This window comes from Sapajus apella, unplaced genomic scaffold (assembly GCF_009761245.1).
Source record: "Sapajus apella isolate SASKATOON/1434 unplaced genomic scaffold, GSC_monkey_1.0 scaffold14, whole genome shotgun sequence".
Classification (NCBI taxonomy): Eukaryota; Metazoa; Chordata; class Mammalia; order Primates; family Cebidae; genus Sapajus; species Sapajus apella.
The window spans coordinates 31,994,091-32,021,401 of record NW_022436954.1 but is presented as its reverse complement, the minus strand read 5'-3'; the positions used below and the strand labels follow the sequence as shown (position 1 = coordinate 32,021,401).

General features: G+C 38.6%; 1 protein-coding gene across 5 annotated transcripts in view; it reads right to left on the bottom strand.

Moving 5' to 3' along the window:
• MPPED2 (metallophosphoesterase domain containing 2) overlaps positions 1-27,311 on the bottom strand; it is a 177,316-nt gene that overhangs the window by 124,129 nt on the left and 25,876 nt on the right. For all 5 annotated transcript variants that reach the window (XM_032283671.1, XM_032283669.1, XM_032283672.1 and 2 more), the window contains exon 3: positions 1,336-1,517. In XM_032283671.1, the coding sequence (XP_032139562.1) occupies positions 1,336-1,517 (182 nt within the window). The remainder of the gene's footprint in view (positions 1-1,335; positions 1,518-27,311) is intronic.

Here is a 27,311-nt window from a genome sequence, read left to right as displayed (position 1 = left end):
AGATGCCAACATGCAGCAAAAACCACAAAGAATTTCATATCCTTTGACTTAGCAACTTAAATATAGCATTTTTCCCTAAGAAATAAATCAATGGAAACAAAACAACATACACAAACAAAAACACACATTTCAGTGCTAGCTACCAGAGAAAAAACTGACATCAGTTTAAATGCTCAGTTTTAGAGAGATGTCTTATTAAAGAAAGGCATAGCCAACCATATGAATGCCCTGCTGCTATCAAAAAGGACAAATATGAAAATTGTGCAAAAACACTTTAATTCTTACCAGTAAATACTATTAAATGAAAACAGCCAAAAGTCAAGGAGCAGATATGTACTTAGATGTCAACCATATAAAATATGAATAGATAAGCAAAGTCACATGAAAAATCAAAATAATTATGTTATTAGTTGTTTATTGCTTACAATTCTAAAATATCATCTTTCCATTAACACATACATCTTATCATTTAATCAAACATTAAAAAATTTTTCAAACCCTGCTTTAGTTTGATGGAAAACAAAACTGCAAAGTTTTTGCCTAAATCTCCCAAGTTATTTTTGTTGGCTGACATATTATTGATGCTGTAATGCTCCCAGAGTGATGTCTGCTCTTTACTATATAATTATTTACATCTTTAGAGATTCTAAAATCTCAGAACACTTGCACTTCTTTCCCTCTGAAAGTGGAACCAGGATCCAACATTTTACAGTAACTCTGACCTGTGGGTGCTTCCATAACAACCAGAAAGTTTCTATTAACCCTTTTACAGAACACAGGGCAATTTCATATCCCAAGTTTTCAGTTTACAGTAATACATCTGATGTTTTCAGGGGCCTTAGAACACCCTCCAGCTTGCTTAGAAAATCTGCTCCCAAGTAGCACTATGCTATAGGAACTTTGCTTCGTAGAAGGACTTTTATATTCCCCTTCATTTTAGAAATGTTCTCTTACTAGTAGGTCATTTGTATATCTTTGCTTATAATATCTGGGAAAGATTGCAGAGCCAATGAATTAAAAATATGATTCTAGGTCTCCTGTGTGCCAATGCATGCCCTCATTAAAGCAGAATCAGTGAGATGAGATCGGTTTCAAAGCTTTCCATCCCTTTGCCCCAGAGCCGCCAAGGCCAGGCACTGAAAGGATGCACAGTAAAATTAAATATCTAAAAATTCATCTTTAATTAACAGAATTGGATTAAAGCTAGACACCACCGCATATCATACAAGAAATGGCTGAGCTGGCTTCCAAGTGCTCTAATTCAATTAGGACGCAGTGAGTGACACTCAGACGGGAAAGGTTAATTGGGGCCGCCAGAACGCAATCATTCCTTACCTAACCAGTCATTAAACTTCTTAACCTCTGAGGGCAGTCCCAGCTCGGTGAAATCGCCTGTGTGGAGAAGGATGTCCCCATAAGGCATCTGGATACCATCTGTTCTGGAGTGTGTGTCTGAGATGCAGACAAACCGCGTGTGGCCCGCTGGTTTTGGAGTGTCATATGGGATGGGGTCGACCCTAAAGTAGACATAACAGATCCCATAACAGTTAAACATATTAGAACCCTTGAAATTGTCATCACACATACATATTTATTGTTATTCGTGAACACATCCAGACAAACTGATGCAAAGGCAGAAGGGCCCATTGTAATAAAGGACACTTCTGGGTATAAAGGAGACAGCATCACTCATCTACAAAACCACTGGGCAAATTCAAAAAGACTTACTTACCTGGTAGGAAAATTAAAAGGAAATAATATCTTACATATAGAGTTGAAATAACCCAGGAAACAGAGTAATTAATGGTGAGGTTTAGGGATATTGAACCCCAACTGGGGAAGCAAAATTATGCTATTTCTCTCTCATCATGCTCCAATTGATCCCACTACTCATTAGGAAATGGATAACTAATTTATTCCTTCTTAAACATGCATAACTTAAGCAATGAACTAATTTACAGAGAGCAGTCTGCACATGCTCTGCCAACTGAGATGTGAAGAGAGAGCAGTTATATTTAATTTCCTTTCCACAACCATTCAACACCTGTATCTTCTTGTTTTTGCTAAGAGATTCACAAATCAAACTGTAGGGAGGGAAGGTGATGCCAAAATAACAGGGCTTTGAAAAAGGGAAAAAAAGACGCTGGATATTAAAAGAGCTTTGTCAAACTCATTTTGACCACGATGAATTATCTGCAGTCCCAGTTATACCTGACGTTACTAGGAATGCTCAAGTGCCTTGGGCAAAGAATATATTCAGTGCAAATATTAAGCCTTTTAATGGGATGTATATATCTACATATGCCTTAATATATGTATAGTTTTAGAGACCTAAGCACTATGAAATTACACCAGGGCATAAGAATCAAAAGGCAAAATGATCAACCCGAAGCAAAGAAAATGAAACAGAACATTCTCATTTAATTGAGTGTAACAAAGTGTACTAAATAAACTTGGTAAAGAAATGCAAATCTGACTCTTCAAGCATACAGTTTTAATTATTTAAGGGGTTTGTCGCTGAGTTAAGGAAGCTTTAACTATATTAACTCTACACTGACAGCTTCCTTTCTCTGTAGGAATGTACACTTACTTTTGGATTATAGGTGAAAATAAACAGTTATAAATGCAAAGAGAAGGTCACAAGAGAAACAAATATGCAGTGCAGAGATTAGAGTGTGAAACGTTAAATAAGGAACAATATTTCATATCCCAGCCTCAACCCTTGATAGTTAACATGCAGCAGTGAACACACTAAAAGCTCCACACAAGACTCCCTAAACATATTGCCTCTACAGGCTTTGTTTAATTTGTTTTCTCTTTTCCTTTTATATTTTTAAAAGAAACAATCTGTTTTAACAACGACAATTTCAGTGAGGAAAATAGAAGACATCAGTGTGCAACCTGGATAGTCTCACATTTCTTCAATAACCTTTTTATTTCCTCTTATCTGTGTCGGAGAAGAAGGAAAGTAAGAGGGGCAAGAAGAAGGAAGGGCAGAAGAGAGGGGTGGAGGAAGGAAGGAACTATGAACTTTACAGTGGGTCTAATTGGAAGCCCAAAAGGAAAGTTTAATTTCTGCAAAAAATTAATGGATTTTACCTGATAGAAATGTTAGAAATTAATATGCTGTTACAACATAGAAAATTCACTAATCTACTGAGATCTCATCAGTAACCTGGAAACCCTCCTCCTTAGAGCAAATGTTGCTTTTTTAGATGTAAAAATGTTTGGTGTCTTCCTTTCCATCACCGAGACTTGGTTATACTCAGTCTCAGTGCTTACAATCTTAACATTTCATGTCTTCGAAAAGTAGTTTTCCCGGTGAATGGCTGACTGTTCCCTACTGAGGCTGTGTCTCTCTAAGTGGTAAGTAATATTCCTATACCAACAGTTAAATGCTCACTAGAATGGAACTGTTTGCATTTATACTTAATGTACCAACATTTGAATGAAAATTTAATAAATCAACCAATGTATCTCTAAATATATGAATAAATGTAAAATCTATCTATTCTAGTGTTTCTTTGTTTTCTTTTATCATACTACTAACATATAGACCAACCCCAGTGCTTCTTTTCTGTAACTCAGCTAAGCTACAGACCCAGATACTGCATCAAAATCCTTTGGGTGGCCATCTCAGCTTATCAGAGAGACATCATTGTCATCATTTTGAATTAGACTGGAAATAGCAAAAATGTAAACCTCTTGCTGTGAACAGGTCCCTCTTCTATGAATCTACCCACTTTAGAGTAGCCAGTCATCACATGGTACATAATTGATTCCCCATCTTGGCTCCATACTGGGCAATAAATTTTCTGACATTATGGGGAACACCAGGCAAATTCTGAATCTCTTCAAGCTCTTTCTCCACCTCCCACCTCCTTCAGAGAAACGTTTAAACATCCAAAGTCCAAGGAATAGTAGAGTGGAGGGAACTGTAAAAAGGAGAAAAGTGTTTCTTCTCAGCTTTGAGCTAAAATAATAAGTATTTCTTCTAAGCTTTGAGTCCAAAGTAGACAGCAAGACAAACAAAGAAGCCTCGCCCATCAACATCACCACCATGATGCCACCAAAGAGAAACAATCTGTAGACATTAGGGAGAATGCACAGAGGATTGATTCAAAGCAGGAGATAGGGGAAGTGAGGTGTATATAGATGCATATGAAAATTTATGTAGATCCCCTGACCCAGAAGTGCTGAGAATCTTTGTTTTCCATAGGACTAAGTACAGAGCAAGAGATGGTTTCAGAAGAGAAGCCAGTGCAACGCGCCAAAACCACTCAGTAAGATAGTATGACAAATATCACCTAGAGCTAATAGGAAGAAGACATTCCCCGCCTCCCCTCCCCCCAACCACGGGCATTCAGAGTTGAAAATAAGACCTCTAGTAGAGTGGACAAATTCCAGTGGAGAGCATTAAAACTGAGACCACCCTCAGGAAACTACTCCTCCCAAATTCAGCATTTGATAAACACCTTGAAAAGTGATGACAGCCAAACATTTTCACTATAAAAGTACATCTAAGGGAGACCCTGACTGCTATGGAAGATCCTATCTGATCACGTTGTGTGAAGACCTTCGAACTACATTTTCATCCTTAGTTTACAACTTTGCCACTTGCTGTTTGTGCTGCTGAGTTCTCAAATGACATAACATTTCCCCCAAGGCAACATGTCAAATATCCTAGCAAGTGAATATCTTACCATGGCAATCTAAACCCCAGAGCCAGATTCAAATATGAGAGTGAGATTTGCACATATGTTTGAGTACACCTGGGGGAAAACAAGATGACACGGGAAGATGAGAAGAAAACACAACAACATAAAATCCCAGAGCAGGACAAAACCTTATGGGGCATCTGGTTCAACGCTTTACATGATGCCTGAATCTCCTCTATCCCTTCCCTCTAGATGACATAATGTTTTGTGTTTGGTTGGTTTGTTTTTTGTTTGTTTGTTTGTTTGAGACAGGATCTCACTCTGTCACCCAGATTGGAGTACAGTGGTGCAATCATAGCCTACTGCATCCTTGGCCTCCCAAACTCAAGCGATCCTCCCACCACAGCTTCCAGAATAGCTGGGATTATAGTCACGGGCCACTGCACCCAGCTTATTTTTCTTGTTATTATTAGTAGTACAGATGAGTTCTTGTTTTGTTGCCCAAGCTAGTCTTGAACTCCTGGACTCAAGTAATCTTCCCACCTTGGCCTCCCAAAGTGCTGAGATTATAGGCATGAGCCACCCTACCTGGCCTTAATTTTCATTTCAAGATTTCCAGAGAAGGAGAGCTCCTTCTGCCCCCTGTGCAACCCATTCTGGTTTTTGATAGCTTTACTTGTCAGAAAGTCAGATTCTGTCCCCCTAAGAAAGCTAAGCATGGTCCAAAGACTTTGGCCTGGAACCTGAAGACTGAATAATAATTTTAACTTAGTCATTGGCTTTGAGCAACTTCCTTGATTCCTTTAAACTTCATTTTTTCTCATCTGTAAAATGGGAATAATAATGCCTAATTTGCTATTTGCTACGAGGATATAAACTATCAAGTACATTTGACACACAACAAATGCTCCAAAAATGGAGCAGCAGAGCAGTGTAAGGGTGAAGGATGTTTGGCTGTAGAGCCAGACTGCCTGGCTCTGAAATCCACTCAACTTATTAACATGCAACTCCAAGCAAATGGCTTAACCCTTGTGCCTTGCTTCCCCCATCAGTAAAATGGATATAAATATAGTACCTATCTCCTAAGACTCTTACGAGAATAAAAAATGATAATGTACTCAAATCATTTAGAACAGTATCTGACATAAAGTAGATACCCAATAAAAGTTAGTTGTTTTTTTTTTTTTTTTTAAAAGTAACTAATAGTATTTTTACTACCATTAGTAGTAGTGTCATTTAACTTTTCTGATCTCCATCTCTTTGTCTGTTATAGGGAGATAATAACAGCTATCACTCAGGGACTTTGTGAGAATTAAAAGAAATCATATACACAACATGCAGCATATGCTGGGAGCAGAGTCCATGGTCTTTAATATATTTGTGTCCTGCTTGTCCTTCCTCCTTAATCCTAGTTCTGCCCTCTGAAATCACAAGAAAGTAAGAATCCAGTCCCTTTTCCATCGGACAGTTTTTCAATATTTGAAAACAATCTATTATAATCCCCTGAAATAATCTCCACTCTAGTTGAGTAGCTACAGTTTCTTCCATTTTTCCTTGTGTGATAGGATGGCTAATGTTCTCAGAATTTAGGTGATTTCCGCCTATATGTAATTTCATTGGTGAGAACGCCTCCCTTTGTAGTGTCAGAATTCATGGTCTGTGTGAATTCATGGACCAATGAGCTGTTCATCAAAGACAGATGCTATTCCAGGCCATGGGGAGGTGGCAGTGCTGAACAAACTGGCAGATTTTTCTAGAGAAGGCCCAAGCTATCATGTTAAACCATTTTCCAATTAACTCTTCAAGTTTTATGCCAAGCTTCCAATTCTGTTCTTAAAGCCTTATCATCAAATGCTTATATATCTCACCGCATATTCAAACAAATAAACCATTGGTTGTTTATTCAGTATTGACATATTAGAGTTTTTTACCCACAAAAAAATGTGATAATATTATGGCTTCCATTCTGAGTCTTCTTCTGGCCATATTTGCTATTTTTTTCCAATAGCAAATGAATACAGTATTGCAAACCTCATTGGTAGATCTTCAGAAAACCTGTCATGTGGTTTGTTGTGACATGGATTTCTTCTTCAGACCATGTATGCAGGATAACTTGTGTGCACAGTCAACCTATAATTCAGTAAGAGAATAGAACTGTACCCTTACAAAGCATTTTAAAGGGATTTCGGCAACCCCCATTCCACTTTAAAACCCTGATGTGTTCTTATGCATTCCACTGACTTTTTATTTATTTTTTATTTTTTGATATGAAGTCTCGCTCTGTTGCCCAAGCTGAAGTACAGTGGCACAATCTCAGCTCACTGCAAACTCTGCCTCCAGGGTTCAAGCAATTTTCCTGTCTCAGCCTCCCAAGTAGCTAGGACTACAGGCATGCGCCACCATGCCTGGTTAATTTTGGTATTTTTATAGAGATAAGCTTTCACCGTGTTGGCCAGGCTGGTCTCAAACTCTTGACCTCAGGTGATCCACCGACCTTGCCCTCCCAAAGTTTTGGGATTACAGGCATAAGCCATGGCACCCAACCCACTAACTTTGTGTCTAAAAAGTTTCCAATGTGATATCAAGGCTTTCATTTTTATCCAGAAAATTTAGATAGCATGAATGTTCAAATTATATTTGTGATGTTCCATCATGCAACCTGGACATACTATTTGATAAAGACAGGTAAATCCTGCCAGCACAACAACGAACAAATAAATAACAGGTTTAAGTTACCAGAATTACAGAATTTTTATGTTTAAAAGAGCTTAGAGATGATCTGATCCTGTGTTCCACTTCTTTTAGTATAATCTCCATAATCTTCTTTACCTTACTCACTTGTACTAGTCCTTAACTTTTGTTAAGTGCTTAATAGTTTTTACAAAATATTTTTTAGTTTTGCCCTGAAAAATAGCATCTTTAAAGTCATCAATCAGATACGCTGCTTTTACTTTTCTACTACACATTAAAATAAACACAAGCCAGGCATGGTGGCTCATGTCTGTAATCCCAGTATTTCGGGAGGCCAAGGTAGGTGGATTGCTTGAGCTCAGGAGTTCGAGATCAGCCTGGGCAACATGGCAACACCCGTCTCTACCAAAAATATAAAGAAATAGCCAGGTATGATGGTGCATGCCTACAGTTCCAGCTACCCGGGAGGCTAAGTTAAGAGGATCACTTGAGCCAAGGAGGTCGAGGCTGCAGTGAGCTGAGATTGTGCCACTGCACTCCAGCTTGGGTGACAGAGCGAGACTGTCTTGAAAAAAAATAAATATAAAAATGAAATAAAATAAAAATATAAGTATTTAAATTTCATTTAAGGTGTATCTTCTCTAAAGTGTCTTGCTTATTAACACTAATGATACATATTCCACGCTTTGGAAAACACTCATCTGGTTTAAAATAATTCATCTTACCATGAAGAGTCTGAGCCATAACTAGAACTCAGATTTTCTAACTTTCAATTCACTTATCTTTTCACCCATTTAATTTTGCAAGCTATAACATACCTGCACTTGGAGAATAAAAATAATTTTTAAATTGTAAAATGCTGCCAAATTGGTCACCTAAACTCTGGCAACCATTAATAGAGAGATTGTCCAAAATTATTGGAATTCATTGTCAAAAATATCCAAGTTTTAGTGCTCTCTATCCAGTCATGGATAATTTAGGTGAGAAGTGAAGTAATGAATTCTCCTAAACTAAATAAGTCTCCTAAGGTTACCAAAAAAGTCTTCTAAATGAAAAAAATGCATATTGCAGAGAGTGAACAATACAGAAGTTTGATTTTTAGAATACTGATAAAGATATAAGGGTTCCTGATTCTCAGAGATGCCAGGACACACGTACATACTGTTTTGGTTCCACAAACAGGTCTCTTCAGAGAAACTACTTAGAGCTGACTGATCAGTCTCATATAAAAAAGATCCCTGGTTGTGGAGTCCAGGGGCTTTTGTGCTCTTACTACATATGTCATCAATCAGCTGTGTGACCCTGGGCAGGTCACTTCCCCTCTTCTAGCCTCTGTCCCTGGAGTGTGAAAAGAGAGCAAGACCAAATGACCCCAAAGTTCCATGATTAGCCACACAGTTTATACATCACTATTTACCGATGAAAGACCAGAAACAATTTAGGCTCTCAAGTCACTTCAAACATACTATTTCTCTTTGCAACTTTATGTTATGCTTTCCCAGACAATGCAAAGATAAATGCCATCCAGATCCATCCATATATAATCAGAATTAGCAAGAGTTTACATAAACAAAAGTGAAACCGCAATTTATGACTATAGAGTGAGCTTCTAGGTAGATCTACTGCAAAAGAGAACAAAGGAGCCAGAATTCCAGCTACAACAACAAAACAAAAATTATAGCATATATGATTGAACTAAGGTGTTCCAGAAATGGTGTTGTTCTTATTTTTTCTTTTCTTTCTTTTTTTTTTAACTATGAGTTGGTAAAATTCTCCTAGTTTAGCCATCATGTCACAGAACAGTAATCGTGCTGAAACACAGTAAGCAGAACAGAACCAGACGTATAAATATATTCACATTTGTACCACAGGCACTGCTTTCCTTTAACTGCTGAACTGCTGTATCAACACTGTTCTATCACCAACTAATTATAGCTAACAAAGCCCACTGCACGGAGCGTGTCTCCTCTATTTTTTCCTCATACAAAAGTACAGTGCTGACATCCAATGAATGTTAAGTGGTAACAATTTAATTCTTTGAGCACTGCATGCAATATGAATTCATGGTCCTTCTCCTAGTGCCATCTGAGGTGTTTTTATGTCCATCAGGCTAACTACTGTGTCAGCCACTGAAACCTCTCAGATGGCATATCGTTGGGTCATAAATATCCCACTGGAGATGTATTGTCCAGGGTTAAACGTTTCCCTCCCTTCTAACACAGCAATCACGTTAATCAGCCTAAAATTCTGGGTAATGGCCTTGCATTTGAGGGAAAAAAAAAGGCATGTGATACTGTACTGAGTGCCCATTATTCCACACAGTATGTTGGTCTCTCAGTTGGTCAGGCAGTAGGTCAATAACCATCACTTAAGCACCTACCTGTGTACCAGGTAACCTGGTAGGTATAAGAAAGACAACGAAGCAATAAAGATGATTCCCTCGAGGATTCTGCAATTGATCTGTCAATTTACTATTCAACAAATGCTTACTACGAGGCCTGGTAACTGCTCTGCCATCTAGTTATTTCACAAGCATTTATTGAGCACCGTTTACAGACCACAGACTTTGCCAGGTGCCGGGAAGACAGCTACCAGCAAGTCTGAGATGGTCTATGTGATATGTAAATAGGTGATTTATGAAATAACGTGCAAAGTGTTATAATTAAGAATGTTTGAGGTGCTATGGAGTAAAGGAAAAAATATCCATCACTGCCTACGGGCTAGGAAGAAAGACAGGTAACATTGCAGTGGGCACAGAACACAAGGTAGTATGTCAGTTTCAAGTGCAGGAGACAAAGAACTGGCACTCTTAGGAGCTCAGAAAAAAAGAGGCATGAAAGTGGTCTGAAGCTGGGACTTCACTTGGAATTAAAATAAACACAAGACTTGGAAAATCAGGAGAAGGGCATCTAGAGAACTATGAAGTGTGGTGTGAATGCACTTAGCATGTTCAGGGACTTGTGAGTAAACAAGCATGGCAGAAGCAGAGTCATGATAATGGTGATCAGTAGAAGACTTGAAAGGCTGAGGAGATTAGGGTCTGAACCTCAGAGAGCCAGACTATGGGGCTTGAACTCGGAAGTCATGGAAAACATCTCTCTCCCTCTAGCCAGTAACAGGTTCAGATGGCCACAGGGAAAGCTGAATTTTAGGAAAATTGCATTGCTTCCTACAGGATGGGAGTTGGGGGGATTCTTGAAGAAAGGTTGGTTTGGAATTTATTGCTAAGAATCTAGGAATATGGTGACAAAGCCAAATCCATTAGAGAAGAAAGCACAAAGGAGAGAATGTGAAGGAAAAGCAACAGAAAATTAATGGTTATCATAAACAGAAACCATCACAATAATCACATAAATTTCTACTATAAAAGAGAACTGGAGAAGTGGTCAAAAATGAACGACAACATCCTACACCACTAAGTCTCCTACAGCTCTGTCTTATACCCATCTTTTTTCGGATCAGGACACTAACTGATCTCTACTTATCAGGACACTAACATTATTTTTTGGCTGAATACAGTGATGATGATGATGATGATGAGTCATGGCAGCAGTTTTCATTTAGAGGTCAGGCACTGTACAAGGCACTTTACATGGATCATTTTCATTTGACCTTTACAGCAATAGGCTCTTTTTCCCATTTGACACACAAAGACACTGAGACTCAGATTAAGCAATATGGCAAAGGCATAGGGCTAGGAGGTGGCCCTGCCCCAGTGTGACTGCTCAGTGTGTGCTTTACTCCAGCTTCTACAATCTCTTCTTATACAAAACAGCACACAGAGATCTAAGAGCAGATTCTGTTCTAAAATGGGCCACATAGTTTTAAACATGATTGATTCTTTTTTTTTTTTTTTTTTTTTTTTTTTAGATGAGTCTTGCTCTTGTCACCCAGGCCGGAGTGCAGCAGCACAATGTCAGCTCACTGCAACATCCGCCTCCCCGGTTCAAGTGATTCTCTTGCCTCAGCCTTCTGAGTAGCTGGAACTACAGGCACCTGTCACCATGGTGGGGTAATTTTTGTATTTTTTAGTAGAGATGGGGTTTTGCCATGTTAGCCAGGCTGGTCTCGAACTCCTGACCTCCAGTGATCCGCCCACCTCGGCCTCCCAAAGTGCTGGGATTACAGACAAGAGCCACCGTGCCAGGCCCTGACGGATTCTTAAAAAGTAAATTTATCAATTCAACCCAAAGTTCGGAAAAACAGTACTGACGTGCCTAAACCTATGTTTTTAGAATTATAGTTTTAAAATCAATCATTATAACAACATGAAAAAATGTGAATTATTTCCAAACACTGCCCAGCCTCAAACAGGTCTTAACCTAGCTCACTCCAGTAGAAAGAACATTAAGAGCCATCAAAAACACAAACTTGTTTTTTTAATGTTGCAGGGGAGACAGCTGGGAGTGGGATTTACTAAAAGCATTGGCTCTAGCTGACTAAACAAGATTTCTTTCGTATTAAAATTTAGCCCAAATTGAGAACAAATTCTGTCTTTCCTTCCTTTCCAACTCATCAAAGCCCAGTTTCCCCAAAGCTTAATGTCTCACAAGCAGTTGTTAATGGACTTCATTGTTTAGTTAACTGTGCTTATCTGAAGTGAAGGTAACTTCATATTTGCATGGCTAATGGGCCTTCTTTAAAGTGTGTGGCCATTTTAGTTGGCTTTTAATGGCCTGTATTGTTTTTTCCCAACTTTGGGTTGAATTGATAGACTTACTTTCTAAGAACCATTCATGCCTAAGACAAAAAGACCATTTTTTACTACATGTGGGACATCATATATGTGAAACATCATATATGTGAGTTTGAAGACAAATATTTGCTAAGACAACATAATGTCAACAGTTAACCACCTTTCAAAATTAATCCAACACAATGATTATTAGACTTAACATTTGTTTCTCGGGAGATGGTTTTGTACCTATAAAGAACAATTTTACCCCACCTCTTAATCCCTTGCAGAAATGCCTGGTTATTTATTCGGCCACAAAAATTACATAGTTCATACTCAACCAAAGAACACATGAAAGACTACTTTCTTCTCTCTCTGGAAATGCATACTTACTATCTTGGCAGAGTACTTCATAGTTTCCTCATGATTATCACAGGGTTGGTATATCCAAGTTGTAGACATGGTGGGTTGACTTGCCCAAGATTGCCCAGCTAGTACGTAGTTGAGAAGAGAATCATGTCTAGGTCTGACTACAATTCCAGTGGTAAGTAACTTCAGATAATAACAAAAGGAAATGCTATCTACTGTGTTCTGCTACAACCGGAGTGGCATGTCCAGAACTCTTTCAACAGGAAAAAGTTTGTCCACTCCCGTTTTAGTCACTCAACAAACATTTACTAAGCAACAACTGTAAGGCCGGTTGCCTCGCCAGGAGCTCGGACAGGCCCATCCCTCTCCGCGCCTGAAAACTACGTCGCCACTCTGCGCTCGACATCAAACCCTGCACTCAGCATCTAGCTCCAGCACGCAGCTTCCCCAACGCCCACTTCTGCACTCCGCACCAGAATCTGCACTCAACACTAAGCTCTGCAGCACCTAGCGCGCCGTTGGAAAACCCCCGCCAAAATTTAAAAGAAGCCCTGCCGAAACCTGCCCAATAGCATTTTGCCCCGTCCAGATCCCACTCCCCCTGGGTGGCCCGCTCTCCGGAAATCCCGCCTACCTACTAATAACAGCTTGCCCTCATAACCAATCAATACACTTGCCATAAAAACCCCAGCCTTGGGAAGTCAGGCGCGACTTCCCTGGCCCTTCTCTCCGGGACCGTGGAACCTCACCAGGGAGTTGAATAAATTGGCATTTGATTTTCTTATGCTGGTCTCAGTTTCCTCTTTCTAAACTCGGCAATAACCCTTACAACAACTATATGTTAGAACTCTGATAGCTGCTTTATTACTAATAATCACGCCTAATATTTAGCAGTATTTACTATGTGCCAGGGGCTTTTTCTAAATTATTACCTTTTATCCTCTCAAAATCTCTGTGTGATGTTTGTGTATGGGTATGTGTGTGTGACGTTTTATATTCTCCAAACTTCACTTAAGGTCAAACATTAAGGTTAGGAGTTAGAATTTGGATTCTTGCCTGTCTAAATCATGAGCCTATGTTCTTTGTACTTTCTAACTTTGTAACTTATAGATAACTAAAAGCAATGCAAATATTTTTTGTCTACAGATGTAAATAAATTATGTCCAGTGGAGGTTCAGTTGACTTCCCCTCCACTTTTGATCCATTGGCAAATTTCAGCATTTTTTTTATTCCATATAAATTCATGGTTCTACAAATCTGTTACAAGTTTCTTAGTTCCCTCATTCATTAACGACTTAAGTAAAATTTCTGACAAGTGTTCGTATAGCTGTATAAGAGTCAATTTTTAAAACATTATTCTTTTGCAGAGATGCCATTTTTACTGTCTTGAACCTCACATTTTCATTTGGGAGGGCATACATACCAAACTGTAATCAGTGTGACCCCAAATTGTATATACCTATGCACATACTAGGGGAGGAAGAGTGACAAAGAATAAAGTGATTAAGAGGTCACTTCCGCAAATAGTGAGGTCACTTAGGGAATCCACTCCTGGGTTTGGACCATGGCTCTCCCACTGCCTAGGTATGAGACTCTGGACAAATTACTAAACCTATCAAAGCCTCATTAACCTCATCTATAAACTAGGGAAAATAAGCCTCATAAGACTGATTATCAATACAAAATTAAGCCACTATTTTTTGTTTGTTTGTTTGTTTTGTGACAGGGTCTCTCTCTCTCTTCCAGGCTGGAGTGCAATGGTGCGATCATAACTCATTGCAACCTTGAACTCCTGGGTTCGAGGGATCCTCCCACCTCAGTCTCCCAAGTATCTGGGACTACAGGCACGTGCCACCACACCCAACTTATTTTTATTTTCTTATTTTTTGTATAGACAGAGACTTACTATGTTGCCCAGGCTGGTCTCCAGTTCTTGGTCTCAAATGATTCTCCCACTTTGGTCTCCGAAAGCACTGGGATTATAGGTGTTAGCCACCATGCCCAGCTTAAGTAACTATTGCTTGTAAAGGGCCCAGTGCATATCGAATGCTCAGTAAGTGTTAGTCATCATTATTGAGATTCTTCTATGAGAAATATTGATGAAAGAAATTAGTTCTATTTAAAAATAGGGAGATCTTCACTAAAGATGCATTTTACCTGGGACTTGAAAGGTTAGGTTTCCAAGCAAAGAACTAGAGTAATGTTATTTGACATAAAAGAAACAAAATTTAAATTGTATATATAGAGAGAGTTATGAAAGGGTCAATGAAGGTGAGTCATAGTACCACATTTACAAAGAAGGTAATTCCCAGGGGGTCACTGCATTTGTAATGTGACCTGAATTTTTCTAAATTTGTTAAAGCTTGTACCTCTCTACTTCACAGTTGTATAAAGATTACTGAAGCCAAATAGGAATGCATTATCAGATACCAATTTACATAAAAATCTAGACACCAAATCATCATGACTATAGTTGTGACTACTCGTCAGCTCAAATACCCTTCAGGAATAAGTGGTTAGTTTTTCTAAACTTGATAAGCAACAAAAAAAATATGAGTATATGAGTTCAAGGTACAAACCACATTTTATACAGATCAAACTTTATACAACATACTTTAACAGTTAGCTTGCATTTGATGTCCACACATATTCATCCCTATACACACATAAAAATAACACACAAAGCCAATTACATCCTTGTTCTTACCCTGGACATAACTGCTTTCTTTCTGTACCTGGTTATATGTCATTTCCACATTTTATTGGTCTTGTTATGGTTCACGTCAAAATTTACCCTGCTCTATTTCCAATCAATTGCTTTCTTGGATACTTTGGACAGGAGAATAAACTTCAGATAATTCTCAGTTCTGTGTCAACATTTGCTAGAGGTTTACTAGAAAGTCTTCATGCACCATGTTTGCACAATCCCATCAGTTTGCTCCTTTTTATTCCTTCATACCCTCAAGTGAATGTTAAACTGTAGAAGGCCCACTATCTATACATATGAGTTCTACAAAACTGCCTACTGTAGAGGCTCGCAGGTCTCCTATAACTCAGGAATATCGACTGTCTCTGTTAGAGCAATGATGGATAAGATGAAAAGGGTTTAACTTTGAATTTGGGGCAGGAAGATTACTTCCTCAGAAAACCTTCTCCTAAAAACAAAAACAAAAACCTTACAGATACTCCCTGTGCCCTACTATTAGAGCTCACCTCAGCTCCAGCCTCTGGAGGTTCTGCCCTGTGATTGTTTCAAGCTCTCTTCCTCATGAAGAGGCGCACATGTGACTGCCACCATCGATAAAAAGCTGAAGTGAGTGTGCTTAGCTAAAGGGCACTGCAATAATTTTTCTCCTCCACGTGAGAAAGTTAGCCTTGAAATTTCTCTGGCTCACTGCCTGTTTTTAAATTATCTTTTGGGGAGGGGTGGCCAAAGAGGCATGTTAAGTTCAAATCAGTCCCCCTTCCTACTCCCATATCAATTGTTATTTAAAAAAAAAAATAAGATAGTAGCACCTATCAAGCCTTCAGATTTGCTTTCAAGACAGTGCTAATGAATCAACATTTTAATGGGCAATGCCCCCCAATGTCCATTGTAGGAAAGCAGTCCTGGCTGATAGATTAAATTTGATTAGCACTGGGGCTGGCGCTGTTCAGTGGAGGCAACATGATTCCTGTAGGACTCTAGGGTGAATGGTGGCCTGAGAAACAGTCAGTGAAAAGATTTATAATCCCCAACAACAAATCAGCCCCTGGTTCCAAAGAAATCATTGTGTCTTTCCCACCCCTGTCGCAGCATGTCATCTATACTAGTAAACACACTGAATATCTTGAACCCATTTCAATAAGTGCAGCAGGACTAGAATATAATTTTTCTTTGTTTGCCCTGACTCTTAAATGTTTGCTTTCAGAGCCAAGGCCCATCAGTACTGCCATTGTGGCCCTGTAGAGGGGATGTGAGAATAGTCAGGAATTTTGATGGGAGTTTACCAAAGCAGAACATCCCAGTGCACTGGTGGCAATTTAGGAAGCAGATAATTTTTACAAGCACTTGGTCTGAAGGTTATTGGCAAGTTCACACACACATTTGATGCTTCCACTGCTTGCAGGGCTGAAGAAATGGGCTATTTCCATTCTCCTCTCACTCCCTAGTGAAAGAATAAAACCTCAGCCAGGCCTGTCAGAGACCTTACTAACCAGAAAGCACAGCCTGGAGAAAAAAAATGCAATAAGATCTCCCGCCAGGTTCAGTTCAGGCCCTTTCATGATGAGAGGCCAAATATCAGGCAAATTTGTGAGCAGTACTGTTAGGTTTCTGAGTTAAAGTGTTTTCTCACAAGGGATTGAGTTTAAGTCACTCAATTTGTTCTATGCAAACTGGACTTGTGTGAGAAAGTCCCAGTTAGGACTTAAATCCAAAGAAAGTTAACTACTTTGCTCCTCTGACCTACCTGCTATCCCCTTCCATCTTTTTCATGTATATTGGTAAAATCTTTCATACTTTTTCAAAAAGTGGACTCATACATAATTTCAATTCATTCTCATTTTATCAGTAAAAAGGACACTTTTTTAAAAAAATTCCCGTTGGAGTTTAAGATCCAGAAGGGTTGAGTGACTTGTTCATGGCCAATGTTAGGAGCAGAACTGGACCCACACACTGTACTTCCTAACCCCCAGTAATAAAAATAATCACTACCATCAATGAACACTATTCCCATGCTTAGGCACCGTGCCAAGCACTTTATGAACATTACCTCATTGATTCCTTGCAAGAACCCTATAAGGTAGGTATTATTAGTCCCATTTTACAGATGATAAATACTAGACTTATGAGGTTACATAATTTCCCCATGGTCAGAGATGCTATAAATCATAAGCCCTCTGTTATAAGGGGAATGTAACTCCTCAGCTTACCACTATTATAGCACCTCCTAGTCCAGTGCTTTTGTCTATACAAACTCAGTGCTAGATTGAAAAAATACAAGTTTTTCCTGATTTACAATAAATTCCTTTTAAAATAGCTAACCAACTTATGAAATTCTAGTTTGGTCCACTTTGATACTGTCAAAAGGAAAACACTCTAAAAACTGAAAGGGGCTATCTTTTTTCAGGTGTTTTTACTGATCCATGTATTATTTGATTCTGTCTCTTATTTCATTTAAAAGAAAAACAGATGGTTTAATATAAATTCCCGCATGAAGTTTTCTAGACTCCCCAGCAAACTTTACGAGCACAGTAAGTTCTAGAGACAGATAGCATGGATTTAAATCTCAAATACACAAATGCACAACCCCTGGAATATGGTGGGCATGTTTCTCAACTTCATATTTCCATTTTCTCATGTCTGCATTAGGGGTAAAAATACTTCATAAGGATGTTATGAAAAAGAAGTAGTGAGAATGCATTGAGCATGGCGTTAAGTGACCCATAATTACTGCAATTGTTTTGTTGTTATTTTTGCCTCTGCAAAATTTCTCAGAATTGTCCTAATTTCACTAGGTTGAAAAAACCTGAATACTCTCCTTGATGAAGTGTTCTAAATACAGGTCTCCCATAAACAGATAATAAAGCATCCTACACCCTAACTGGGAAAAAAAAATCATGTCATATTATACTTCATAAGTCAACTCCATCTCTTAAAATTATTATTCATCTGATACTGTTAAAACCACCATCTTCTACAGCACCTCAGTACTCTTATGAGATAGGTGTTCTTGAACACAATATCCTGTGTTAATCTGGTCAAGCAGGAGCCACCTGCAAGCCAGAATGGTAAGGGAAAAACAAATCCTTGATCCACAAAGGGGAGTTTCCCCAAAATATAAGAAGTTATATTTTTACTGTGAAAACACTTTTTTTTTTACCCTAGTTATATAATATATGCTTACTAAAGTTAGAGATAATTAAGTTTAGTAAAATTAAGAATATGTATATAAAAAGCAAAGAAAGATGAACCCATAATTCTGCCTCCCAGAGATAGCTACTAGTAACATTTTGGTATCTTTCCATTTAATCTTTCTGCTATGCGTTTTTAAAATATAATTGGAATCACTCTGCATGCAAAATGTTATATTCTGGGTTTTCTTTCTTTCTCTGTGTGTGTGTTTTTCTCTCTCTCTCTCTCCACTTAGACCATTATAACGTCAGCATTTTCCATGTTACTGCAGACTCTTTCTAAATGTTTTCACTGGCTGTGGGATATTTCACAGGTTAGTTTTGTCATGATTTTCTTAACCATTTTGCTTTGCTGTACCCCCAAAATGTTTTTAAGCTGTCAAGCCTAGACAAGATTTCGAGACACACAGCCCTAAGGATGGGGCCTGCCTGTGGTCGTGAACCAGCCATTTTGGGAACTAGTTACATCACTTTTCACCATAAGTAAGAAACATCGTGAGTCCTACTCTTCAAATGCCAACAGACCCTGAGTCCAGGGATGTGTGAACCCTAAATGCCAGTAGTTCTGGTCAATAATTACAGGAACTCCTCCAAGATAAATAAAATAATGTTCTCGACAGGCCCGGCCACCCACGGTGAGCACAGGGAAGAGCGCAAACACCTCCCACCCACCTTTGTAGACTGTGTTCCAACGCAAACCAAGGGTGCAGATGTGAATTCCTTCTTTTCTCCTCTTGCCCTACTCAGTTTATTTCTAAAAATCACTGTTCCATCACCACTCAACACCATTTGCCATGAACTGCACCATAAAACATACTTTTTAAATAATAGACCATGTTCCTTATATTTTCTTTTTTTTTTTTTAAAGAGGGCAGAAGGGCAACAATTAGGTAGAAAAAAACAATGTAGAACTTGCAATAGTCATAGACTGTCACACTGACATCAGAAATCACAACTATCAAGGCTCTCTTAACACCCTCATGCACATGCATGATCATCATCTTAAAATCCAAGATTCAAAGCCAAGTCTTTGAATTTAAAACTGGTTGTGTGGTCTTAAGAAAAAGTTCTAAGTTGCATTTGCATTTCTTATGGTTCAAACAAACAAACATGAATTTTTGGTTTAAGCAGTTAAAGGTTAAGCAAAGAGAAAACAGCATTTTTGCACTTTTAGGCACAGTAGTTGGTGAAGATTTTTTGAAAATCTTCACCGTTCCTGTTAAAACAAGACTGAGAAACAGAAAAGAAACTGCTTCAAGTTGAAAGTCAGGATGGCTTAATGGAAAACAATGGGCTTTGTCAGGATAAGAGCTGGGCCTGAATTCTGACTCAAGCCACATGCGAGAGGGATAAGTAGCCACTTCAAAGGGTTCTTTGGGTGTTAAATATGGTACCTACAATGCCAAGCACCATCTCTGGCACAGAGCAGGTATTAAAGTGAAAGGACTGCAGAATTATTGAAGACAAGAAGAAAATCCTATGTTGCAAGAAGGAGGAAGCTGTCAGGGAGTCATATTGCACTGGCAAGTATGAGTGTAAATAATCATAAGCATCAGATCAAGGACCTAGAGATTAAGAACCTAGGACTATTGCTTCTTTTCGTTAACTTCATGAAGCAAACCAAGAACTGAGAAGGAAAAGTACACCCTTCCTAGACTTCTTGGTTTGTCTTAAGGCAGCCTGCCCACTTTAGAGACCTCAAGTACTTTGTGAATTTCTCAACAACTGCAGAGACTGGTTCTCTGCCTTCACGTCAGTCCCCTACCCAGGGCCATGGCCTGCCACTCAGCTCAGTCCAAGGCCAGGCTCCTAAACCGACCCTGACTGTAGACGGCACTCAGAAAAATCCTAATCCAGGCTTCAGGCAGCTTCAGGGACAAGTCATTCTGCTTGCCTGCTTCTGCTTGTGTTTCACTTCAATTCTAGTAAATGGGCTTCTACCTCTTTCCTGTTGTTAAGCTTTGCTATCCTACCACAGCTCCAGGGACTACAGTATGTCCCGGTCCTGTTCCTTGAAGGGTAGTCTCCAATTTTATAATTTCTGCTCTGAAACTCCAAAATATCCTTTAGATTTCTGCCATGTGCTCGACATTTTAGGGGTTGTTCTGTTTTGTTTTGAGACAGAGTCACTCTGTCACCCAGGGTGGAATGCAGTGGCAAGATCTCAACTACAACCTCTGCCTCCAGGGTTTAAGAGATTCTCGTGCCTCAGCTTCCTGAGGAGCTGGGATTATGGGGGCCTGCCACCACGCCCAGCTAATTTTTGCATTCTTAGTAGAGATGGAGTTTCACCGTGTTGGCTGGGCTAGTCTTGAACCAAGTGATCCACCTACCTTGGCCTCTCAAAGTGCTGGGATTACAGGCATGAGTCACTGTGCCCAGCCTGCTCCACATTTTCTTTGGGTTAGGAGATCTCCATGTGTGTCTGCCCTGAGGCCTGACATCACATGCTGACTTCTCTGACACCAGTTCTCTAAGTACATTGCTCCACAAGCCATGTCATGTATTGTCCTCTCGAAATCTGCAGTTCACACCAACCCCAAATGCAGATACTCTCCCAGATTCCACAGCAATGCTGGTCTAGACTATTCTGTCTCCTCCACCATTTCCTGGATGCCACGGTATATGAAAGCAGAATTATTATCAACTACTTAACTCACCGCACAGGACAAACTGTTCTCACCCAACTACAAACTATTTTCGTAATGTTGGACTTTTCTTCTTCCTCCTCATGGAGACTATTTTAGTCCAGATCCTATGAACTGGTCACTCAGCCATGACTCAGTTCACTTGACAGTCCAGCCACCCCAAATACCACCTCAACACTGTTACTCTCTTGCTTTAGTGATATTGAGATACTCCGATTCACAGATTTGTGGCAGCAGAAAGTAGTTTTAGGAACTTATTTTATATCTTATAGACAAGAAAATGAGACCCAGATATTAACATCAAAGTGTAAGTCAGTGGCAAGACTGAAACTAGGAATTTCCAGACCTAGAGTCCTTCAGGCCTCTAGGTTCACATGGTTCTTAGATGAGTGATATGATTTTGGCTGTTCCCCCAGCCAAGTCTCATGTTGAATTGTAGCTCCCATAATCCCCACATGTCGTGGGAGGAACCAGGTGGGAGGTAATTGAATCATGGGGGCGGGTTTTTCCCCTGCCCTTCTCATGATAATGAATAAGTCTCACGAGATCAGATGGCTTTATGAAAGGCAGTTCCCCCGAACATGCTCTCTTTCCTGTCACCATGCAAGACATACCTTTGCTCCTTCTTCACCTTCTGCCACGATTATGAGGCCTTCCCAGCCATGTGGAACTGTGAGTCCATTAAACCTCTTTTTCTTTATAAATTACTCAGTCTCAGATATTTCTTCATAGCAGTATGAAAATGAACTAATAAAATGAGTATGTCTATGAGCCAACGAAAAAAACAAATCCTTTGCACATTCCCCTGGAATCTCAAATTCTTCATTCCAGCCCAGTCTCCACATCTTTTTTTAATACTCCCATACTGACATGTTCTTTTAGGAAACCTGTCTTCCATAGGCCCCCAAAGATTCCTCAAAGTAGAGAAAATCTTTTCCTTCTTAAATTTTTCACTCAGGTTTAGATGTTTAGCTGAAAAAGTTAACAGCCTTGAGTGTTTCTTCTGTAATTCCGTGACTTATGAGAGTGAGGTTTCCATTGGTCACTCTCTCCTGCATTATCATCAATCCCTGCAGCCTTTCACTGGAAAGTCCAGGAACTAATAACGCAAATAATTCTAAGGAACTTCAGCCTAAAACCTTAGAATGCTTGAAATGTAAGGATCCTTGGAGACCATCTAACCAGTAGTAGTCTCATTTTACAGAGTAGGAAATGGAGGCCTACACCATTTGACTCCCAACCCGATATGCTCTTCCCCATGTCACTCCCCAACCTCCAAATAATGAATTCCTCCATATTTGTATTTCCAAGGGAAGATGTCATCCTGGGTCATGTTTCTCTGTAGGACCTCAATCAGTGGAACTATCCCAAAAATATGTCTGTGGGTCTGGATTGCATTTACCTCATGTTTCTTCATGACTTCAATTCCACATGGTTTTATCGAGAGCATCGTTTTAGAAAGAAAAGAAAACAGCCAAATCCAAATCTCTAATCCACAAGTCCATCACTGCCTCCTTGACAGATTAGCATGGCCTACAGATTCAGGCAAACTTGTGTGTCACGGACAAGCTTTGAAACCCAGGTCACCCCTGCCAGCCTCTTTTAGCCTTGGTTTTCTTATCTGCAAAATGGGAATAACACCATTCACTTCCTGGAGTTATGAAATAATGTATTATGACAATTAGCACTTGGCTTGGTACACAATAAGCATTCCACAAATGGCAGCCATATTATTTTTGTCATTATTATTATCATTTCTGTGGATTTTGCTTTGTCTGTTTTGCCTCTTTTTAACTGGGCTCCTTGTTCTAACTTAAGCCATTTAAGCCTATAGTCCAGACTAACACATTGAGCATTACATTGAACCATTTCCCCCCATAATGAATTTATGAAACTATCATTTCAATTTGTTAAACAGCCCTAGATTCAGATAGTTTGTGTGCCTGGCACATAGCAGGAATTTAATGAGTGAATGAATAAAAGAATGACTATGCCAGAGAAGCAAATATATATATCAAAACTCTGAAACAACTGTGTTTGCTATTTTATTTACGAGGTTAAACTAAGTTTTAGAATATTTCTATCTTAACTGGAGGTATCCATTCAAACATTTTGTTGGAAAATGTGTATGATTTCATATAATGCAAAATATAAGAATTCAAATATATTTTTGGAAATTTATAGGTATTTTCATTTATTCATGATGGCTGATAGCCCAAAAGCAGCTATTATGTCAAGGCAAATTATTAGCTCTCACAATAGTATAATAAACAGAGTTATAATTCATGTTCATTTAGAAATATTCTTTCTAGTTAAGAGATTTAGCACATGTACATCTATTATGACTGTTAGTTTCCTTTTGTTTTCTTTTAAGGAAAGGGTACTTGCTAAACAACCAATCAATAAACATCTCTAATCAGCTATCTTGGTGCCCTTAACAATGAAATGTACAATTATTTCAGTCTCCTATATTCCCATTTATATAGAATGATCTGGATCAACTGCTGGGTCAACTTTCCTACAGTCAGTCCAATATATTTGCAGAGAAGTGAAAAGTTGCTATAGTAATATGTATGAGAACTCTTCATGGCAATGACCATGAGGGATCCAATCAAAGAAACATTTAGCCTGGTAAATCTGAAGCACCTCATAGTCAGAGGGAGAAAGTCAAATGTGAGCACTCACCAATGAATTTTATTCCTTGGGCATGTTGAACTGAAACCATAGGGCGTTGCTAGGAAGATATAAATAAATATGAGTAAAGATAATGTCTGTGGCTGGAAAGTATGAAGAACTCTTCTTTTGTATGCCCACGACCTGGCTCCAAGGACAATCCTGAAAGCGGTGGTTTCACAATTGTTCTCAGCAATATTTGTATTACAGGAATTGGTCAGAAGAATAACCAGTAGAATACACACACACACACACACACACACACACACACATACACGTGTATATTTTGTGTGTGTTTTACTATTATTATTTTACCTATTCTGGTAAATGCAATAAAAAGAAAAAAGAAGTCTGGCTGAGTAGTTTATAGTCACACTTTAAAACCAATAGTGGTTCTTGAGCTGAAATTCTAGGATCATCCTGTATCTTTCTCTTTCCTCCAAAACTATAGTTCAGCTATTCCTAGGTAAAGCCTTGCTTATATGTACTTTGTAAACATTTTCCATCTTTTTCTTTTTTGTCTTCTTCCTCCTTATTCTTTCTTGTCTTATTATTTTGTTTTTGAAACAAGGTCTTGTTCTGTCACCCAGGCTGCAGTACAATGGCCTGATCATAGCTCGCTGCAGTGCGATGGTCTGATCACAGTTCACTGCAGTCCTGACCTCTCAGACTTAAGCAATCCTCTGCTTCAGCCTCTCAAGCAGCTGGAAGTATAAGCATGTGCCACCACACCCAGCTATTATTATTATTGTTTTTTGTTTTTGTTGGTAGAAACAGGATCTTGCTGTGTTGCCCAGGGTGGTCTCAAACTGCTGGCCTCAAGTCATCCGCCCGCCTTGGCCTCCCAAAGTGCCAGGATTACAGGCATGAGCCACCTTGCCCAGCTCTTTCTTCCTTCCTTCTTCCTTCTTTTCTCCCTCCCTCTTTACTTCTTTATTCTTCTTTTTTTTTCCCCCTGGCTTCAGAGCACACTAAAATTTGAAGAGAAAAATTGAAAGCAGAAAAAATGTTTTGAGTCACAACCAATTCTTTTCAAATAGTCCGCAAACCTGGTCCTCCTCATTTGGACAATTACAGCCAAAAGAAGGATCTAGTTTCAAAGTGCAGCTGCTCATTTGAAGTGGGATAAGCATAGTTAATTTTTTCAATGAGAAAATGGTGATGAATGGAATAGAAAATAAAGATATCTTTAAAGCTAGACCAAAAAATTTTTGGTTTTAACTCCAGAAGGTCATCAATTTGGAAATATTATCCAGAGAATTTTTCAAATCACAGAGAAGGGCTTCCAGGAAATCTTAAGTGACTGCTAATGAAAAGTATTCCTTAGACTCCAGTTGAAATTAAAGTCAAAATAGTCATATATGTAACTCTATGCCCTGAAACACCCAGCTGCAGGGGAATCTATAGGAGCCCACCGGGATCCCAATGTTCACAATTTTCTTTGTAAACCACATAGCAATAGTAACAAAGGTCTTTACAATTTTTATGAATAAAAATTTATTGTAAATTGCAATCATTTAAGTTCTTATGACTTCATAATATTTTGCAGACTAAAACAAACAAAATGATCTTCAAAACCATAGTTAATTGTGATCACAGGAATATTTTGCTTTGTGGAAATTTATTGCATGAACATGATTTATTTGTATACATTTTAGTTTGCATGACATGCGTCAATTAAAAGCTTACTAATTAAAAAGAAACTATACTCAATCTTCTCATTCCATATGAAATGTTTTTCCTAGATACATTTTTTAAAATAATACAGGAGCATAAAATTGCGAATCTCATTCAAATTCTTATTTAAAAAGTTGTATGCTATATTTAAAAGTTATTTATTTTTTAAAATTTATTTTTTAAATATAATTTCAAAAATAAATTATTTTTATTCTATGTGAGACATGCTAAATTTAATATATCTACAAATAACCAAAGAGTGCCTTTGTATGAAGCACCTGCACTGTGTTGGCACATCATTATAACTGACATGCCTTTTCTTTCTGGAAACAGTCTTCATATACAAGCAAAGGGCATAATGAGCACTAGAGCTGCTTGTTGCCTTGTGGAGTTTTATCAATAATGTAGTTAATAAACAGAGATTTTGTGGGTAACCACACTGTGTTATAGGTTATCTAAGAACTCATACCGTTCCTTCAACTTCCACCTTAGCATTCATGAATTAAGAAAATCGCAGGGGAGAAGGGAGATGGTGTTGAAATAGAGCATTCTGATTTGTCACCAAAATTACTGATTTTTGAAGTCAGTAATTATTTTTATTGTGTTAAACTATTTATTTTCAAGAAAATAAGTGGGAGAATCTTACAATGACTTCTGAGTCCTCCATCTTAAGAATACCTCTTAAAGAGCCAATTAAGATATGTATTTCATACTAGTTACTAAAAAAAAAGACTAACAAGTCATTTTTTTAAAATTATGTTAACCATTTTCTTTGGCCAACTGCCTGAAAAGCTTCAGATTGCTTTATATTTCCAACCAACACTGACTGGCATTTACTCTTAGTAAGCAGAAGTTGTCACAAACGACAGAAAGTGATTAGCAATCACTTGCTACACGATAGAGATAGTCTTAAAACTCCCATTTACCCCCTACTGAACCAATATCTTAGCTCATTCTAGAGAACATGAATGAGTATTTCTCCAGCAACTAACATAAGTGAAAATCCAGGCCCTAGCTCTGTAGAATGCAACAAATTTGGTCACAAAGGAAAATGAAAGCAAGCACCCTAATACTAACTCAGGACACTTTACTTGGAGAAAAACAGCCTGCATCCCATAACATTTTATGATACCAAATGAGATGCAGGCAATGTAATTTCACTTATGTGATTCACTTACAGGCGATGCAAATGCAATCTTGCTGATTACATTTAAAACAAAGGACCGAATCTGCTTATTTATAGAGCAGGCCCATAGTCCTGCAAAAATCATGCTACCCTTCACTTGCTGTGAAAGAAAAAGAAAACAACCAGGTTAAAGACCTTTACATCTCCACAGAAAGAAAAATGATGTTAATGTGAACCCTGGGTTGACCCAATATGCTTAACAACGTGGCTTCTTGGTGCCCTCAATAGAAAACAAGGTCAACTGTGTGAGTAATTGTTAGCTGAGGTGTTCAACCCGCATGCAAACATGCCCAATGTTTCGTTTTTTAAATAGACAAAAGAAGTATTCTGTTTAATGTTTAAACCTTCACATGGGTATGCATATACACACACACGTACACACACACACTTATTTCAATATAGACAGCATAGATGTATAATTTCTATAGTGAAATAAAGACTATATATTCACCAGTTGGACTCTGCACAATGCATATTTAATGAACTCTGCCTACTAAGTTGGGGTCTTGAGCACTTCAGAGCCACTATTTTTAATCATCACCCAAAACTAGAGCTTTTATTACATAATTTCCCCATTATGAAGTTCAATAGTTCAGCTGAATGTGAAGTTCAACAGTATCAACTGAATGTGAAGTTGCTGCCAAATGCCATCTCTGAACTTCCCAGAAAAGCAACAGAGCTGGAAGAATTCTAGTATGTCCTGTGATGCCCAGTTTTTAAAGGTCTAACAGGTACTACTGGCTCAACACCAGCAAATAACCAATGCCCAGCCACTAGCCACTGCACCAACATCCTAGGAGTCTAGCTGCAGCCTTACTGATATGAGAGCTAGATCTGTA